General features: G+C 38.5%; 3 protein-coding genes across 4 annotated transcripts; 1 reads left to right on the plus strand and 2 right to left on the minus strand.

Annotated features, from left to right (window-relative positions):
• Positions 1 to 1058: 1058 nt before the first annotated feature.
• Positions 1059 to 6430, minus strand: LOC145698739 (uncharacterized). The gene is made up of 12 exons (XM_081775955.1): positions 5961 to 6430; positions 5311 to 5773; positions 5008 to 5240; positions 3956 to 4358; positions 3577 to 3741; positions 3111 to 3384; positions 2764 to 2932; positions 2616 to 2718; positions 2483 to 2571; positions 2303 to 2423; positions 1915 to 2241; positions 1059 to 1764 (listed from the first exon to the last, which is right to left on the minus strand). Exons 1-12 carry the CDS (start codon positions 6402 to 6404, stop codon positions 1613 to 1615), a joined length of 2943 nt encoding a protein of 980 aa, XP_081632081.1. The 5' UTR covers positions 6405 to 6430; the 3' UTR covers positions 1059 to 1612.
• Positions 6431 to 6596: 166 nt separating this feature from the next.
• LOC145697650 (uncharacterized) lies at positions 6597 to 14834 on the minus strand. Its single transcript, XM_081774867.1, has 3 exons — positions 14635 to 14834; positions 7444 to 7655; positions 6597 to 7233 (listed from the first exon to the last, which is right to left on the minus strand). Exons 2-3 carry the CDS (start codon positions 7623 to 7625, stop codon positions 6597 to 6599), a joined length of 819 nt encoding a protein of 272 aa, XP_081630993.1. The 5' UTR covers positions 7626 to 7655; positions 14635 to 14834.
• Positions 9128 to 14334, plus strand: LOC145696868 (uncharacterized). 2 transcript variants are annotated; one of them, XM_081773972.1, is made up of 9 exons: positions 9128 to 9342; positions 9391 to 9499; positions 9690 to 9834; positions 11220 to 11378; positions 11817 to 12003; positions 13053 to 13426; positions 13574 to 13653; positions 13727 to 13999; positions 14187 to 14334. In XM_081773972.1, the coding sequence occupies exons 1-9, from the start codon at positions 9256 to 9258 to the stop codon at positions 14303 to 14305; spliced, it is 1533 nt and encodes a 510-aa protein (XP_081630098.1). In that variant the 5' UTR covers positions 9128 to 9255; the 3' UTR covers positions 14306 to 14334. The 2 variants fall into 2 exon arrangements, with proteins under 2 accessions (XP_081630098.1, XP_081630097.1); XM_081773971.1 differs by having other exon boundaries at positions 9129 to 9342; positions 14184 to 14334.
• Positions 14835 to 19638: the final 4804 nt, after the last annotated feature.

The raw sequence follows: 19638 nt of genomic DNA on the forward strand, positions 1-19638 counted from the left end.
AAAGGCTTTTTTGCTTACCTATTTCTTGATTTTGATTTCTTTTCGGAAAATAGTGAACCCCGTTTAGAGGACAGCTACTGATTCTTCTTTTTGGCATCGCGGGTTCTTTACTTCTTTTGATGTGATAGCGGTAGAATTAAACTATCTTTATTCTATAATTGATATCGCGTTCTGATAAGCGCGCTGCTGAGAAATTCGAATGAGGGAGTTCGTGATAATCCAAAAGATAATCCTTCGCGACTCCCTCTTTTTCTTTTGATGCAGATGGGTCAGTTTCTTGTGACCCTTACAGTATTTATTCACTCGAGTGTGTTTAAATTTTTAAAAGTTTTTCTGGCTAGCCTTAATATATGTTGGTAAAACATAAACAAACTTATCACCTTAACCCTCTATTAAAAAAGCAATATTTTTTCAAGCAAAAAGAAATTTTATGGTTTCAAAAAAAAAAAACGTTCTTGGTCATCACGTTGGGTCAATTCGATGTTCTACGAATCGCCTCATCAAATTTGTTTGAATTACGATCAATCTGCGTTTTCCGCAAGGGCCTGTTATCTGAAATCGAACTGCGGGACATTGTTGAAACATCTTGTTACACTTTTTTATGCCTGAGTTTTTCTAAACGAAACATGCATTTACCAAAAATACGTTTTTCTTGAGCTTCAATTTATCAAATCATAGTGTTAATCATTTTACCTCTCCCTCCATATTTTGAATGAAATTTTGAGTCAAAGATGGAGAAGCGTAAAAATGTAATAAGGAATATCAACGGTGCTAGGGTTATTAATTCCACGCGAATCAAAGAGGCCGCTCCTTATTTTTTTATTTGATCGCGTAGTTTTTTTTTATTTGATTTCGCCAGTTAACTTTTTGAAAACTTTATTTTTCAAATCACCTTATCCGCTTAATCGAATATGATATTTTGGTGCCCGCCCTTAGCTGAGTTCCGATAAGCTTATTTGATCTATTTTACTTTTTCAAAGATTCTTAAGGCTCTCTCTCGTTCTTATCGTTCTTTTAATTGCGTGGAAAGAAGATTATTAAATTAAGAAACAAACCGATTTTTTTTAATTATTATAGACTTTTTATTCTAGCAGCAGGAAAATAAGGAGTTCATGTAAATGTGCAAGTAAATGAGTTTTCATTCTTTGTCGAATTTCGATCTTCCTCTGTTTCGTTTCAGATTCCATCGTCGATCATTTTCAATTTCGGATTGTTGTTGGTGTCTTTGAGCATTTATTTTGCTTGAGCGTTGTTTTCGGGGAGAATTATTTACAAAAAAATACAATGCAATATTCAATTTTGTGTGTTTAAAGTGAAACTATTGCTTTTTGGCTAATATTATTTGGGTTTGATAGAAGAGAGTTCTCTTCTGTTCGCTTATTTACAGGAGCTATTCCGTTATATACAGTATTTACAAAATTATGAAGCAAATCATCAACTAGAACATTGATGAATGGTAGATTATTGTTAAAAAAGTCTTCATTTCAATGAACTGAAGAACTTAAAGCGAGCTATATTTAGAGCGAATAATTTCCAATGCTGGTTAATTTCAAGAGCGATCTTTGAAAACTATTGTTGGAAGAAAATTTTTTGCAGGAAAAAATTTTCGTTTTTAGAAAAATTTATCGACTCGTCCATCTATGGTGACGTAAAATTCGCTAAATGAAAAGCTTGGGCAAGATTGCTCGATGTCCGCTACGAGTTCCGTGGCGTATTCAAGCAGTTCGTCGATGTCGTCTACATTTCCTCGGCCAAAGATTGCAGCTGAAAAATAGAAGATAAATGTTTCTCATTCGATCACACAAAGAAATAGGCAGCTGATAAGCGAATGAAAAGTTAACTGGCTTTTGGTTGGCTTATAGAAAGAATACTCGATTCTGATTGGCCGATTCATAAATCAACATATGTACTTACAAAGTGAGTTACAGTCGACTTTAATCTCCTCGCACTGTAAATTCGAGGAGAAGACATATTTCAATAATCCCTCGAATCGACTCTCAACCCTTCCCAAAAGCCTAATCCTATGCAAATCATTAAACTTTTTCAAAAACGCGATTTTCTGCAGCGCATGGCTAGTTAACTCCTCAGCGCGCTCGATGCCCGGAAGAGGGCATATAGAGATGGAGGATTGGGAGAGGGTCTCGCCGAAGAAGAGATTTTGAATTTCGCGCGTGAATTCTTCGTTGAGCTCGTAATCTTCTGATTCTTCCGGTTCTTCGATGAAAATGTCTTCACTTGTATCTAGAAAAAAGTAAAATTTGAAGCGAAATTGGTCAGAAATCAAGGAAAATGGATAAAATACCAAAAAGCATCGTGACATCTGCGCCAGTTTCAGAATTTTCAACGGCCATTTCAACCCGCTGAAGCTCCTGCATTTCCCGATCGACCAGCATCTTCGCTTCTTCTAATCTTCTTTCAGCAGCCTGCAAAATGAGTTACAAAGAATGATCTTGAGAAAAAGAGGAAAAGGGGTGATAAATACTTCGCGTCGTTTTTCAAGTCGTGATCGGACTCGAGCTTCGAATCGCAGTTTTCTTCGGTCTTTTGACTTTTGTTCGCGCATTTGTTTCGCTAAAAATTCGGTCAGTTTTGTCCTAACGGGTTAAAATTTTAACCTGTTGCTTTTTGTTTTCGAATAGCTTCGCGTTGTTGGGAAAGAATCGACCTGTACTTGTTTCGTTGCTCGTTTCCTATCCTCTTCGCTTCCCTCAGCGTCTCCTGAAATTTCAGTTGCATCACCTACCGTGGAAAGATAGAGCAAACCTGGATAGATCTGTCAAACTCCTCCTCATGTTGCTGGTTCATGTCTCTGATTTCGTGGCGCTCAAGTAGGTCTCCAAGAAGAGGGCATTCGCTGCCGTCCGCCGGTTGGGATGCGTATTCGAGCTCGTGCACGTAAGCTGAGTATTTTTCAAGCCAAGCATCGTTACAACTAAAATTTTTTTGTATTATCGACGGATATGAAAACCAATAGTGTTGCCAGATTCTTATTTTTTATTCATTTGTCGCTCTGATAAGAAAATCCAATTAAGAAAATTTAAACCATACTTATGGTTTCTAATAAAGTTCGGTGAACATTCATTATCGGATTTAAAGTACTGGGTAGATACCTCTCAGAAATAAAAACCAACACTCGGACCAATCTCTGGGCAACCTGGCAACCCTCTTCGTCTTTTGCCAAATCTAAAAGTTCACAAGGCACTCGCCCCGCTTTTTTCAAGTCGCACGCGGGTTGGCCTCGTTCCAGTTGCTGACCAAGATGTCCGATTTGAGCGGCTAAAACGGCAAACGCGCCTCGGGCAGTTTCCATGTCAAGAACGTTGTAGGATCGAGCGTGGAAGATCGCTGTCGCTTGGTAGCCATACGCGCTTGTGGCGCATTCTCCTAGAAAGAACATTGAAAATGCCCGAATTCGCATAATTCTAGCGCTCAAGAAGCGTGACCGGGCATTTGTGATTTATTTAATTTTGACAAATAGTCGATTCCGCAGCGAGTAACAAAATTTGTAACAAGAAATTTTCTTTCTCAAAGTTATTTTCTATGATCTAAGCTACTCTTTTTGTCTTTAAAACTCACCTCCTCCCACGAAGATCTTTCTATAGTCCGGCATTTGCTCTCGTCTCAAGTCAAACACGAACTTTTGCGTCGTCACTTCTGTCGTTGTCGTCGTTGTCGTGGTTGTTGTTGTCGTGGTAGTTGAACTTGTAGTTTCAAGATGAGTAGTTGCCGCTTCGGTAGTGCCTGTTTGAACGGTCAATAATTAGAGTTTCCTGTTTTGTTTGAACGATGATTTCTAACCGGGGATTTCTTAGTTCGCGGTTGATGGTAATTATAGGAGCTCAAGCGGGAGAATTGTTTTTTGTTACATAACTTGGCGTTCACAAAAACCCACCGATATTAAAAGGTTGAACTACAAAAATCTTTACTAAGAAATTCGAGAATTTTAGACCGTTGCCTGAAGTAGTTCTATATTCAGTTGTTGGAGCTGTTGTCGAGCCCATGTTGTCCCGCTCATGTCCCATTCCCAAGACCAGCTGGAGCTTCTGCTCTTCTTCCTGAAATTTCCACTCTGGAAACGACGTTGCTTCGAATACAACAGTCGTTTCTTCTTCCGTCGATGTAGTTGTTGTTTGCGACGTTGTTGTGCCCGTTGTGGAGGTGAACTCGTAGTCTTCCCATGGGTCGGTTGTCGTTGTTGACGCTGTTGTCGTGGCAGTAGTTGTCGTTGTCGTTGTCGTTGTGGTAGTGGTTGTTGTTGGCGGCTCGGTTGTGCAGGAATCCGAAGCGAGGGTAAGAAGGTCTTCGATTATGTGCAGATGGCGTTCTCGATAAGCTGGTTTGCCGCATTGGAAGAAAACCTAAAAGTAGTACTTTACAACTTATCAATTAGCTGTAACAAAAAGCTTGTCATTAAGAGAAAAACAATTTTTAACGAACAAAATGATGACGCCTGAGTAATTTTTCTTTTTTAAACATGAAAACGATCGCTCCTTGATTCAAAATAACTATCTACGCTGGACTGTATATTCTTCAAATATTGTCCGACCGGTACAATCTTCCCTTTCATCTTGTAATGAAAATTACCCGCCTTTGTTTCTTTACCAACATATTCATAAAGTGATATTCTGGCTTATGTTTCCCTGAGAACACGATAATTTTATGTAACTCTTTTTAAAATCGTAATAATATTACGTCAGCAATATTTTGATAGTCATACGAGGGTATTTCTATATAAAAATGAATATGATCCATCCAAAATAATTTCAAAAATAAGCTACTGCGCTGGATTGTATAGTCTTCAAATATTTATTGACCGGTACTTTTTCCGTCTCGCTTCTGTTTTAGCAACATGTTGAGTGATTGATTTTTAACCTAAGATTCACTCACGACGTTTCTTTGGGGTACACGATACACCAGGCATCGTGTTTTTTTTCCATTCAGGGTAAATTCACAAATTATGTAATAAAAAAACGGAGTAGGTGGCGAAAATTTGAGTGTCAAACTTACTTCGTTGGCCAAAACTTGGAATTTGGCGATGAATGCTTGTGGGTTTCGCGCAGTCGTAAAATCCAGCAGGTCGCAGCGCACAGCGTTGACACGGTATAAACAGCTTCTATCGCCATCGCCGTGGAGCGACAGGCGGACGAATTCGTTCGCCAAGTTCGCAAAATTCTGGATCAATGGAACACGTTGACAGTGAGTTGAAATCATTCGGTCAAATCGGCCAACCGAGCAGGCGCCTTCAAAAAGGGTTAAAAATGATTATTTGCGGCTTGTTTTTGGAAACTTTTAGAAAAATAAGAAACTAACCAAGATACTTGAGATCGCACAAGTCTTTTTGTGCACCGTGGAGTCCATCATCGTGGAAGTCGTTGAGTGGTTTTGGAGGGAGCCTCTTCCAACTGGGTGGGCATCGTTTTGGGAAGTTTGCGAGTTTGACTGGGTCGACCATTACTTCTGTCACTTCTTCCAGGCTTTCTGCTGTTGTCGTTGATGCTGTTGTTGTTGCAGTAGTTGTTGGTTCCATTGTTGTTGTTGCAGTAGTTGTTGGTTCCATTGTTGTTGTTGTCGTTGTCGTAGTCGTTGTCGTTGTCGTTGTTGTTGCAGTAGTTGTTGTTAGTGCTGGCGTCGTCGCGGCTGTTGTTGATTCCATTGCTGTTGTTCTAGTTGTCATTTTCCACTCTGGAAATGTTGTTGTTTCGAATGCAACAGTCGTCGTCAATGTTGTTGTATCCTCTTCTGTCGTTGCATCGATAGTTGGAACAACAGTTGGCTTAAAAAAGTGTTGAATATGACGAATGTTTTTTGTGAGTCGCATCTGACTAGAATCGAAAAATTGGATGAATAAACGTTGGTATATTATTGCAACCGCAAGTGTCTGTCTAAAAATGTCTGGACGGCTTTTCGATAATTCGTCTTATCTCTAACGATATTCGTTGGTTTGCAGAAAATAGACTCACCTCGACAAAATCATCTGTAACAGATGGGACAGTTTCCGACTCTTTAGTGGTTTCCATCACTTGAGTTGTTGGAGAAGTAGGGCTCGGCTGCAGCGACTCGGGAGTTGTAGTTGTCTTCGGAGGCTTGGTTCCTGTCTTTGTTGCTGCTGTGGTAGTAGTGGTCGTCGTGTAGACCGGGATCTCAGGAATAATGAAGTCGGGCACGTGGAGGCCCAGAGAAATTACAAGAGCATCGACAGTTTGAATCCATTGGTGTCCGAATCCATCAACACATCCGCCGACAATATGGTCAATCAGCGTCCTCAATTTACCAACGACGTCTTCGATTCCTTCTCCCTGTCCGTATCGCAAAAACTCGCAAGGAACTTGAACGCTTCCCGGACTGCAGTACTCGCCGTAGTCGTCGAATTTGTTGTTGAAGGCTTCGATTGATTTGACGAGCATGGTGAAGAATTTAGATGCGTAGTCGGAATCTTTTAAAACGGATAGAAATGAATGTTATGTACGAATTTGCTCTCAAGAATTTAGAATTTGCTGAGAGAGTGAAAAATTATCAATATGCCGCGGTGGTATGGGGGAGAAATATTTAAATTAGAGATCGCGATAGTGATTTTGAGCACGTGAGGAGAACATATCCTAGAGAAACTCTCTTGACCTTCTATTGCCTTTTAAAGAGCGGTTTTTATTTAGATGTTTTCCATCCGTTCCTTGCGCATTCTCCACTTGGTCATTGAAAATGGCTTCAGACTGCGGTCTAAACTGGCTAACATCGCAAACCGCGTCGAATTGTAAAGGAATGCCCCAGACATCGTGAGTGGCCGACTGTCCCGGGTAGTAGATTCCATCCACTTCTGTGAAGGTCCCATTTCCTGGCATTTCGATCAATTCCCATTCGAAGTTGAATTTGAAGCGAAATTTGTACCCGCCAGGAGCTGTGACGTAAATAACATCCATCGCGTCGCTCGCGAAGATTCCATCGACTTCTTCCATTTCTTCTTCGCTCAATTCTAGCTCCGTGTTTTCCGCGATCAGTTGCTGGGCCATCGCGCTTACCACGTCTTCTTTCGCCGCTTGCATCACATCCGATGCTTCATCTGGCGCGTAGTTGGGGGAATAAGAGCTGAGAATGAGATTGTTGTCTACAGATCTTCTTTTTCTTCGTTTTGGTCGATCTGCAGGACCAACGCAGTAGGGGCCATAGCGGGTGGAGTCGGTTTGGAGGTAGATTTTGTCCAGGGAATCGCAGGAACCATAAGATGAGGTTTCGAAAAGTCTTAATAAAGATTTAAAAAAAAACGAGAGTTGACCTGGTGTAAAAATTTTCCAAAGAAGGTGAAAAAAATGTGATGATTTTGACTTTTAAAATTTCAATATAACAGAAATAAACAATTCGAAGACCTGAATTTCCGGCAATGTCTCCGGAGATTTCAGGTATTTCCTCTTCGACCCGAAATTTGAAGGAAATTGCTCTCAATTTTCTTACCGTAATCTGATTCTCTGCAAGTCGTCCCTCGATTCAGGCCTGATTCTGAATCTGCAGGAATCGCCATTACTGTCCAATGCAATCAGGTCGTCTCTCGTGTCGCATATTTTCAGCGGACTTTCATGATTTTCTGCATTTGAACTTGCTAGAACTCCGCCCAGCACGAAGCTTTTCCACTTCATCGTTCGCTATCGTTTCTTTTGTTTGGATTCCTGAAAAGTAAAATAATTATGAAATAAATTAGCAAAACGAGGCAATTTTCGATTCGCGATGGACGTGTTCTATGTTCATTTTATAAACACGCGCCAATTTCGATGTCATTATTTATTCCTTACATTCCCAGAGCATTGTTGAATGGGCGATTACAGGGACCGCGAAGGTAACTTAACTTTGGCGTGTTTTAATCGGTTCCATGATGTGACCGAAAACAATTTCAATGTTTTTTGGTTTTATTGAAATGTGATCAATCCAAGAGCAAAAAAAATATTATCCAAAAAAGCCGAGCGCAGATAATCCATAAAAGAGACTTTCTAAGCTGCCCTAATTCTCATAAAAAATATGCATAAACAAAAATCAGAGACGGTGCCCCTGATCCCCCGCTGCGGCAAAAGTGATAAGACACATTATTACGACGCTATCAGTTAATCCCCTAATTCTTCCCGAGCCATAATGGCCTCGCTTCATAATCTCGCCGGAATTTACACCGAGTCGGGGCCTCTAATCCAATTCAGCTCTGGTCAGCTCGATCGCAACTTCACGGTCGTTGTGCCTGGTCATGGGACCACAAAGAGGAAACCACCTAAGCCGGGCTTTTTAGTAGAGTGGCAGAACTTTGAACTTGTACACATAACTAGTGTCAAAATTAATTTTACGCTTTTCGAAAGAAAACTCTTCTTTTTTTCCTAAAAAATGGGTCAAAATAAGGAATTGATTCCACGGTATAAAGGATAAGAGGAAGCTATGTTCTAAAAAGAAAGATTGTCATCATGAGCGATTACTGCGTTCGACCATCTTGTGTCCGACCATCTTGAAGGATTGAACAAAGTATTCTAATGCTTCTTCTGCCGAGTTCCGCCTTTCTTGTTCGCTACTTCCGCGCTTAGCCTGTGAAACATCATCGGCAAAATACTCGCCCGAGAAAGAAATTAAAAGCGTTTGCTCGTAATTACGTGGCTCGACCGAGTTTTAATTGAGCGAAAAACAAATTGGATTGTTAAACAAGACCGATTGTTTTTAGAGAACGTAATTTCTAGCGATGTTTTCTTTTTGATATTAGTTCTATAAACAGAAATAACATCATGTCCACCCAATCAATAATTTTTTCTAAACTTGTATAGAAACTAGATCTCTTGGGGGACAATATGTAGACATCATGATTTCAACAGGGTTTAATGACACATTATAACGTCTAGAATTGACCGAAATTTCTTCACAAAAAGAGAAGATGTATCAATTTCACGGGATCGACCTTGTTCCTCAGATCTTTGTTTGCCCAAGTGATTTGTGCCAGGGCTTGAGAGGGAACTTCCCTCGCTATTAATCACCTTCTCCGGTCTCGGCTAGAGACTCGAAACTCAACCTCTCACCTTCATGTGAAGTCCCTGCTCACAATCCTGGCCCGGGGCGAGTTCTGGCGCCCTATTTCCGCCTATAACGCCACCTCCTCGCTTCTTAGCCTAGTACCCAGCTTGTTCTTTCCAGAAAGAGTAAATAGAAAGACAGACTCGCTCCTTTTCCCCTCCCTTTTCTGTAAGCAAATATTTGATTGAAGCAAATATTGATTTATACAAGTTGCTTGTATAAATATTGGTTATGAGTACAGTCAACGCTTCTTTCGACGATTCAAACCCCTCATCATCCTCCTCTTCGAATCAGTACTTGCCCCACCCGAGCGGAACGGTAACAGAATAACTGTAATTATGAGCTTTTTGAGCATGAGAGATTTAGACGCTGGAAGAGATTTACAACGAAGGAAGAGTGAAACAGGGAGATATTCATTTCGACTATCCGGAAACTGGGAATCAACAGAGCTTGGAATTTCTTCAAGAGGAGAGTCAGGAAAGGGATGAGGATATTTTTTATCGATATGGAAATACTACCTCTTGATTCGCTGAAATGAAAAATACTGGTTTTTGATTGGCTCATCACTCTTTGAGAGCAAAATTGAACGCCGAAACTCTATCATTCTGCCGTCGAAATGGGGTACCCTTATTTCGAATAATTACAGTAATTCATCCTCAAAAATAAGAACTCGGGCGATTATTCCATCTCCAAATCACTCAACTCTCTCGGTTCAAGTAATTCATCAACCGAATACATCGAATATCCCGAATCCGCATATTCAAATGATTCCTACATTCACATCTCTCCACAAGAGGTTGAAGAGCCAAGGTAACTAAATTAATTTGTGGCAAATTATTTTTTCGTTTACAGTAATTATGTTTCTGTCGCAAAATGGGCAGTAGATAGTTAGTTAGATAGAGGATAATGACTGTAGTTTCAGAATACATTTTATATTTTCATCAATTTTCAATTAATTTAACTTATTATGAACAATTAGTGATAAGAGGTGTCTACTTTTTCTTATCAAAACTTGGATAGTTTTCAAAATAATTCATCAGTGATAAATTATCACTGAATAGAAGGACCATTTTAAAGTTGCTTTTAGTGCTATTTTTACAACAAAAATTTTTGATTGATGTGAAGTTTATTGCATATCGATTTCGGCCATGTTATTCCTTTGAGCAAAAAACTGACTAACAATAGTATTCTAGTCATTTTTTTGCTGAAAGGAATATTTAGTTCGTCCTCAATCCCAAGACGGTAAGGAGTTGCGTTTGGGTTTTAGTTCCACTTGTTCTAGTTCTCTTTGCACGGAAGATTGCTTTAAGTAGCCGAAACCGATTATATTTTGCAATAAACTTCACAAAATCATTTACATCGATGTCATTTATCAGCTTAAAATCAAAAAGTTTAGATAAAAAATAGAACTTGAAAAAGTGTCCATTCCTCTTACGAGTAACTATCTTTCTCTAAAGAAGAATCTTCTTCAAGAGAATCTTCGGAAGAATCATTGAGAAACAAGTTGAGCCTAATTTGAAATGAAAGAGAGGAACGAGATCGCGTCAGTTTATGTTTCATCAAAGAATCTAAGAAAACAGATTTACATTCTGCATCATTTATGCCTTTGTATCTAATTTCCTGTTTGATTATTCAGGGAGTATAGAAAGTGGCACACTTGTGAAACCGGGTTTACCGGGGTCTGACTAAGGCAAAAAAGTTCACTTCGAAAAAAAAAATTTTTTTTCAAAAATTTTTTCGAAAAACGTACACGAAAACGTATTGAACAGATTTTAATTTCACCGGAACGGAATCTTTTCTCACTGCCAATTTTGCGAAATCTATTAAACACATGTTCAACAAAGAGTTTTTACTACTCACGGTCCGAATAAGAATTCTAGCGCGCTTGGTGAAAATTTACAGAATTTTCTAGAGAGCCGAGCAAAGTGGGGAGAACATGAGATTTTCAAAGCCACAGAATTGGACATTCGAAAACGTGGTTGAAAATCAATGGGAAAATTTGTCGAGCACTTTTGGCGACAAATTTTCGCTTTGACTTTGGTTTTTGTTTTTGAGCTTGTAAAAGAATAAACGCAGTTTTATAAGAAAGGAAATGGGAAGAGAGAGATTTAAAAACGTGGTGTTTCTGATCGCGTCGGCTCATCCAAGGGCGGCCGAGGTCAAATCGCGCGTTCTACCCTTAATCCCATTTTCAGGCAAGGGCGTCGCAATCTCCACGCTGCCAAGCCGCCCTACTCGTACATTTCCCTCATAACTTTGGCTATCCAGCAAAGTGGTCAACAACAACTCACGCTAAACGAAATCTACAACTGGATCATTGAGCTCTTTCCCTACTACAGGCAAAATCAACAGAGGTAGGAAAAATTGAAAATACTGGTAGATTCAATTTATGACTAGATAAATTAACTCTTAGGATGAACAAAATCGTGGTTCAGCTGCTGAAATTTTACTCTTATGATCAAATTTGTCTGTCTTTTTAGCTCATAATCTTATCTTATTCGTCTACGAGTGGATCAGTATTAATTTCTTTATGATGTAGTCAGTCAAGCATACTGGGTTTTAGCTAATATTCAGATATAATCTTGGGTTCAGAGAGGTTCATGAGAAGAACATTCACATATCCGGAATATCGAGACATACAATAAGGCATATAATTACATTTTTGAAAGAAAATAGTAGCTTTTATAAGCTGTCATTGCCTAATTTTCGATTAAACTATATAAAAAATGTTATTTTTGATGAAAAAACTAAGAAACTTGGTTGTTATTTAAATCAGTAAAACCTGTTTTTAGATGGCAAAATTCAATCCGCCACAGCCTGAGCTTCAACGATTGTTTTGTAAAAGTGCCTCGCTCGGCAGAAAAGCCTGGCAAGGGATCGTACTGGACGCTCCACCAAGACGCGAATAATATGTTCGAGAATGGTTGTTACTTGAGACGTCAGAAGAGGTTCAAAGCTCAAGAGCGGCTCGCCAAAGGGGTAAGCATTCCGCAACGGAATTAAAATTATGATTTCTTACGTATTGAATTTTGGATTTTCAGCGATAAAAAAAAGTATTTTTGATAGTAATCTCGCACTCTTGCTAATTTGGCGATGCGCACCTTGTTTCGACCAAAAATAAAAGCAAACATCACATAATTGCGAGAAATAATTGAGATGAACCAGGCTTATTTTAATTTAAAATAAAATCGGCAAAAGCGTAAACATCCTTACATTTTTTTACACAAGACGTGGCAATTTTAAAAGAATCCAATAACTCTCCCATAAGTTTTTTTAGCTGTTTCTTCAAATTGATAAATGAGTTCGTCCTCAATCTAAAGACGTTCTCTTTGCACTGAAGATGGTCTAAATGGCCGAAATCGATATGCAATAAACTTCACATTAATCATTTCTTTTAGTCAGAGTTGCAAATTTTCTTAAAATATTCAAAAAATATGCTCATTTTAGATGGTCACAATTTAATATTAAAATAATGGTTTTGGCGAAGCCGCTTAGAGGCTTCGTTCTTAAAAAGCCGCTACGCGGCTTTTATTTGAGCTCTATCCTTGGTAGGTTTCCTTGTAAGTTACAAGTTGTAACCTATAAAGTTTAGTTAGCAAGATAGAGATAAAAATCGCTGAATTCATCGAAAATCTTCAATAATCCTCAGTCTTCCTGTAAGTTGTTTCATACAGGAAAATCGGAAAATCGCGCTACGGAAGTTCGGATGTGATGATATTATTCTAAGGCGGTTAGTTCAGCGATCCAATTTCTTTTGCTTGAACTCGAGTATCGAGACTCCGGACGCTTTGTTTTTAGAAAAACATGGATTTTATCATAACGTTATACTACGTGGATGTCTAGAATTCGATCGTCCTACTTTTTAGTATTTTGGGGACAAGATCTTATTATTTTAGTCCATCCATTTAATTCATTTTGGACACCAATTAGCAGAAATTACACATCGTTTTTTAATGAAACCATCTTCCCAATTATATCCAAATTTTAAATTAACGTTTTGACACCCTTAATTCAATTGAAAATTTAAGAACGCAAAGCGAAAACGAGATCGAAAATCAACCACCTCAAGGACCCGATCCTCGCGCCCGGGGCAATTTTCGTCCAATCAGAAATCACGAAACAATCCCAACGAAGTCCAAATTTCCATAACTCCGATCGAGGAAGAACCGAAAAAGCAACCAAAACGCTCGAAAAAATCCGCTTCCCAAGGTGCCCACAGTTCCCTCGTTGCCCCATCCCATCATCAAGGCGGATTCGGCCAGTATTCCGGCCATGGGTTAAGCTTGGGCGAAGAAAGCCAGGAACTCACTCCGGGGCAGAATTTCCTGGCGATTTATGCGCAAGATCATCCGATAGATACGGGACTTTTACAAGAACAGGAGCAGTATATCGACCCGAACAGGTGAGAAAAGAGAATATGAGAATGATAATTACATAGTTACCAGGTAGTCAATCTCCCATTTTGAACTTGGATAGCAGTCAAACTCGTTAAATATGAATAGGTTTTTCATGAATATGAATGCCGAATGAATACTTTCTCCTCATTTAGATACGCAACGATGGAGGACCCGAATATAATTTACACCGAAGTTGACCTGCCACAGTATATCAATGGAGAATTTGTAACAGGTACTAAATGAACTCACACGGTACTCATCTCTTGCTTATTTAGATTATCCTAACCCTAACCCTTAAATAAAAGATGCTGAGAACCCCCATTCCCGAGGCTGGAACCAACCGGTCCAAGAAGATCTTCTCGATGCTTCAGCTCAAAATGGAGGACCTTCGACAAGCATGGATTTGGATCTGAACCATTCTTCCTCCCGCTCAAACTCATATTTCTACGAAAACGAAGCGATCGAGTACGAGTCCCTTCCGATGGGAATAAATCTTCAACCCTGCCCGAATCCTAGAAGCAGCCTGGCTCAAAATCAGCCAGATGAGAGTATGTTTTATTCGCTGGATACTGATCAAGGTAATTTAAAACTCTTAAATTATGACAAAATTATTTTTATTGGCTAAAAGATACGTTTGCATGAATCGGAAATGACGTTGTAGATACCATGGTAGTTATAAGACGCGTAGTAGTATCCCCGGATAAATTATGATCCCCGAGAAAATGACTTACAGCCGCGCGGGTTTAACATTATATTTTTAAGTAGTGATGATAAGCGAGCCGCAAAATGACGAGCAACAAAATGATGGCTTCATGAAAATTGGAGTGGAAACGATTGGAAGCGAAAATGAGCAGTCCGCCAGTCTGACCATGAATCAACAATAATTTCCATTGAACAAATTTCTGCAAATAAACTATTTATATCAAAATTTCAAGGTTTTTCAAAAATTATCATTGAGTAATCGCAGAAAATGATTAAATTTCTTCCTTCCAAAGGCAAAAAATCAGGGCAAATTAATGATTAAAATAACGGTTTTTGATTGGTTGACCCGAGAAATGCCAGATTTTGATTGGCCCTAGCCGCTAATATCCTCCGATATTGAATATTTGAGAGTTTTATTTTGAAAAATATACTAAAAAAATTGCTTTCTACAATAAAAATTCCGTTAAACTAAAGCCAAAATCTCAAAAGCAAAAAAAAAACTTGAGCTTACCTTATAAATTTCAAAGTTTATTCGTCTTCTTGGAGAATTTCAGTAGGAAGTATCTCTTTTGTGAATCAAAAAATCATTCAAATTTATTCTTGTTTCAAATCTTCTTGTGTCAATTCTCACAGTTAAAAAATGTCGATGGTAGAAAAAATGCTCGAATCACTCGTGTCGAGTAATTACGATTTGAAAAACTGAATTGTAAAGTTCACGATCGTCGATTTTGGGGATGATGATTCTTACACTCGTGGCGGTGCGCTTTTCAGGCGCTAGAGAGGCCGATTCGTGAATCGCGACAGCTCATGAAAACGCGTGTTTTGCGCGTTTTTGATGGCGCTCGCGAGGGCCCGCGAGTAAACGCACGGTAAGTACGGCTCGCGAGCGCCCTCTGAGATCGAACGAGTGCAAGAATGCACATGTGCTATTTCAATTTGATGATCTATCGTAGCGTAATTATGCCAAATATTTATTGTTGTGGCTTGACAAGAAGCTTTGTCGAGAGGATAATAGATTTCTAATTTTGCTCACTCTTCAATATAGTTTTGCTAAGTTAATTGAAAGTTATAATTGCTGTTTGTTGAAGAAACAGGTAACGGTTGTAGAATCTATAAAACTATAATAAGCCAAGCGAAAGCCTTTACGAAAGGGTTTCTTTAAATGAAAAAATGATCAAAATTTAGGGTAAGGCATCAGGATCTCATAATTCCTGGTCATTGATCGTGTTCTCTCTCGATTTTTAGCTTGCTTTCATTTCATTACTCATTTGTAATTCTTCTTTTTTGACTTTTTATCCAACAGGGCAGGATGTAAAAAAGTCAGTCTAACCTTTTCTCGAGACGTAACTACTAAGGGACTTACGTTTTTGTTGACCGAAATCTATTACTAATTGCCAGCGCCAATAAGATAAGCTAAAGAGTGGTACCAATTACTGTTCGCGACGATCTATGTAAGGGCATTACAGTAGGGTCTTGCATCAAGCGTCTTGATCAAAGACTAAGTTCTCAGCTCTAATTTGTGCAAAACGGAAATATAAATTTCTTTAAGAACAATTTTTATTCCGATTTCAATCTGAAAAATCTGATTTTTTCTTTGAAAGCTGACGTCAAAAAACTTATTATCGGCACGTGTCAAACTACTTTTTTCTTTCCTGATCTTATTTTTTGGAAAACCGGGATTTATATATAAATGACCCTAATTGTAAAGAACTATTCTCCTGTCTTTTAAGATAGAGAATCTTTTGTCTGTCCTTAGCCGTGATTTTTGATTGTCAAACTTGATTCTTCGACAAATCTCTTTCTCCAAATTCTGCCACCCATGCTCAGCATAATTGAATTCTAGTCGCGCTGTTCAAACAAATTGAAACCCCCGTCGAATTCATTTTTCTCCGCACGTGAACATATGAATTTACATCGTACTTTTTCGTGGATAACCATGTTCTCATTTTGACTCTTCATTTTGGCCAAAAAGCTCCGTCACCAAATTCAATTGAAAACGAAAAATCTTCATCAACAAATTTTCTAATTATTCTGGCGTCAAAACCACGACGCAAAATAAAAAATTGAGAAACGCAAAACCAAGAAACAAGAAAACGGGCAAAAGAGTGCGGCAGCGAGTTTAACCAGAGGTTTAGAATCCAAGGGCAAAAGTAGGAATCAAAAAATCAAAGCGGCGGAATGAGTTCATTTTCTTCTGAAACAGGGAAGTTACAGAACTTTTTCGGAAGGTGTTTTTTCTGCCTCCGGAAACTGTAGTGGAACTGTATATTCAGAAGCAAGTCCAAATTTCTCCCTCACGTTACGTAGCGCTAGAATTTCTCGAGACGACGAAATGACACTTGAAAAATTCGTTTCAGCCCATGTAAGCCCTACATATAAGACTGTATCTCGACGTGGTGAAACTCGTACTGGAGGAGATTAAACCTGCTTCGCTTGCATTCCAGGACTCGAGATCTTAAGGACTGGCTGATTGAATCGCCGTTCTAAGGACGACCCAGAAGTCCACGTAATTCGAAGTTCTATTGAAGTGACTGGCCAATTTCTGGACTTCAAAATTATGGAAAGGAATCCAGCTTTTTCCAAAAAAAGATACCATCATGACACCCTTATTTAATACCTCAGACACCCGATTTAAGCCACCACCAATTTAAGGGTGTCAACAAAGATGGTTATAAAATTGGCAAAATCGTTGTTGACACCCTTAAGGGTGTCCCCAACGATTACTTAAGGGACACCCTTAAGGCTTTAATTTTGAAAACCCTGCAATAAGGATGTCACTATGATAAAAAATCGGCGAAAAATCCAGTTCTCCATGTCTACCTCCTGATAATGTCTGCTCGGAGAAATGCTACCTATGTACTTATAGAGGTCAGTGAAGATGTATCATTTCATAGAAAGAAGTAAGAAATGCCGGAGTGTCGCAAGATGTCGCCTTAAATCGGAGCGCCCTCATCTTGTCTCGCCGATAATATAAAAAATCTTTTGAAATTGTAGGTTGTTTTATTAAAAATAGCTGCTTTCTGCTTATCATGTTCATAATTTTCGTGTTCCTTTTTGTCTGCATAAAAAGTTCACGGCACCATCCCTGCACTGCTCGTTTAACAGAGAAGTTTCAAAGCGTAAATCAAAGAAATAGAAGACCTTATTGGGAATTACAAAAACTCGAAGAAAGAAATAGTTGCAGAAATAAGTGCCAGAGACACACGCACTGGGTCGAAATATCCGTAAGTTTATGTTTCTTTTCAATTTCTATTGATCATTCGTCAGATTTCCTTTATTTCTTAGCTAAAATTTAAAAAGATGATCAATTATAAAAGACAATCCCATTATCTTGGCTTTCCTTTATTCGAAGTTAAAGTTTTACTCCCTTATCATAGCGCTAGAAATAAGAAAAATCGGGTTTTTTCTTCAAAATTGATTATTTTTTTTTGGAACAATTTTCATTATTTACCTTGTATCTCGATTTTCTTGCACTACTATCTCGTTTTTTTTGCACTATAATAGACCTTTTCCAGGTAGAAAATATCATGTCTTGCTGTTCCTATTTGATTTTATTCGAGTAAAAGTTAATACCTAATTGTAGGATAATCAGAGTGTCGATAGCTTTGTGAATCACAAACCATTATTTATGATAGCTAATTGGTTGTTCAAATTTACCGATAAACTTGTGTCTTTGATCGTTTTTATATCGAACTTATTATATTAGAAACATCTATGAATAGGGTAGCCGATTATAAACTGAGTTATAAAGTTTTGCTTTGAAAACCAACGAATTCATTTCAAATTAATAAATCGTCCATTCTACTCGTCATCATAAATACGACTCGTTGACATTTTCGCGGGCTTAGAAGACATGCATATATTAACGGCTCCACTATCTGATGTAACAACTTTAATTGACACCAATAAATCATTTCAGAATGCCATAAAATCGTCACGACCTAAATTTATGTTTCAGCATTTGCACCAACTTTACGGATCTGGGCTTGAAATCGATCTTTACAGTCTTAATGAAACGATAGCCTTGGATTACGAATTGCCACCGGCGGAGTTTGTTGGAGAATGCGAAGGAAGAACTTATATCGACATTGGAAGATGCTCGGGGACTTGTTCCTCGAGCTATCACAGAGATGATGGGTAAGCAAGAAGAGTCTCTCCGTATTTATTTATCTCTGCCGAAAAATAACATGGTCCAAGTCTTTTTTCGCGTTTTTGCTGACTTGGGGCAAAAGAAAGAAAGTCCCGGAAATCCCGCGAAATTGGCTGTTTCTTCCTTACGTAGCGGAAAAACGGGGCTTTAATTAATTGACGCACCAGGTCGACGTCAGTATTTAGCTCCAAAAACGCCAGGGACAGAAGGATAAGGAAACAAAGACAGATTTCGAGATTCCCTAACGGCGGCAGATACCGTAAAACAACGTTACCGGCAAAAAATAAATGAGAGTTTCGTGAAGAATCTTTGATCAACTAAAGGGTTACCCTCTGAAAGGCGGATATTCAAGTAAAAAATAACAATCTCATTTTCAGTCAACACATGAACCTGCGCGCAATCAACAACATGATGGAGCCCGGCCTCGACACGCACGTCAAAGTCTGTGCCCCAAGCTACATCGACGTCCCCTTAATCGACAATACAGTCGGCGAAGAATTCTGGGAGAGCCATTTGATAATCAAGAGTTGCAATTGTCATTTCTTCCCGAGTTGCCACTGATGCAGTTGTTTTTCAACAAACTATCTAAATTCCCGTTCAACTTTCTTCATTTCTTCATTCGTTCATTTTATTTTCTTTTGATCTGTAACTTTTTCTTATATAAATCACTGTAAATGCTTCTACTCGTCTTCTGTCTGTTTTTCGTAAAAGAAAAAAGTAATAAAGTAAACTGGAAGGCTTTTCATTTTCCAAATTTTTTTAATTTTTCTTGAAACGCTAGCATTATTAACTTTTCTGCAAATATTAGCATTTCTCTCTCGATATGAAAACTTCATTTTATTATGGAAAAAGGGCAGCGGCGATTATTTATTTTCTCGCTGACTTGAGCGAATAAATCCTAGATTAATCTGGCTGGATATCATCGCCGGGAGGAAAAATTTTTCAATAGAATAAGAAGAAAAAGGTCAGGAAAGCCTTGAGAATTCAAAGCAGAGAGAAATTTTCAAAAGAAAAATTGAAAAAATTAAGAAAAATGGATTTCAAATTTGGACATTGGTGAGTTTTGACGGTTTTATACAGCTGCTTCATCCCCCGAAATTCAATTCTACGGGGCCTTAGGCATAAAAATAGAACTTGTTCATGTGTCATCAAAATCAGCAGCAAGACACGCCGGCTTGCTGGTATCGATAAGAGATAATAACTGGGTTTTATTTTTTTCAATGAAAAAACATATTCTCAAGACATGACTTCGAGCTTTTTATTAACTTGCTTAGTGTCTGCTCAGTTCTGTCAGTGATAACGACAGAGACAATATTTACAAAAGGAAGCTCTCAGAGAGATTTATAAAAGAAAGAGAGAGAAGAA

This window comes from Oikopleura dioica, chromosome 2 (assembly GCF_907165135.1).
Source record: "Oikopleura dioica chromosome 2, OKI2018_I68_1.0, whole genome shotgun sequence".
Classification (NCBI taxonomy): domain Eukaryota; kingdom Metazoa; phylum Chordata; class Appendicularia; order Copelata; family Oikopleuridae; genus Oikopleura; species Oikopleura dioica.

Bases quoted from the DNA above. Each gene is read 5' to 3' on its own strand.
- LOC145698739 (XM_081775955.1), bottom strand. From the start codon at position 6,404: ATGCTCGTCAAATCAATCGAAGCCTTCAACAACAAATTCGACGACTAC. The intron at 3,742-3,955 runs GCAACGGTCTAA...CCGTTCAAACAG, and splicing joins TGAATATAGAACTACTTCAG to GCACTACCGAAGCGGCAACT. The intron at 2,572-2,615 runs GTTAAAATTTTA...CCGAATTTTTAG, and splicing joins TCGAAAACAAAAAGCAACAG to CGAAACAAATGCGCGAACAA.
- LOC145697650 (XM_081774867.1), bottom strand. From the start codon at position 7,625: ATGAAGTGGAAAAGCTTCGTGCTGGGCGGAGTTCTAGCAAGTTCAAAT. The intron at 7,234-7,443 runs GTAAGAAAATTG...ATCTTTATTAAG, and splicing joins TTGCAGAGAATCAGATTACG to ACTTTTCGAAACCTCATCTT.
- LOC145696868 (XM_081773971.1), top strand. From the start codon at position 9,256: ATGAGTACAGTCAACGCTTCTTTCGACGATTCAAACCCCTCATCATCC. The intron at 9,500-9,689 runs AGGAAAGGGATG...TCCTCAAAAATA, and splicing joins ATTTCTTCAAGAGGAGAGTC to AGAACTCGGGCGATTATTCC. The intron at 13,427-13,573 runs GTGAGAAAAGAG...CTCCTCATTTAG, and splicing joins CAGTATATCGACCCGAACAG to ATACGCAACGATGGAGGACC.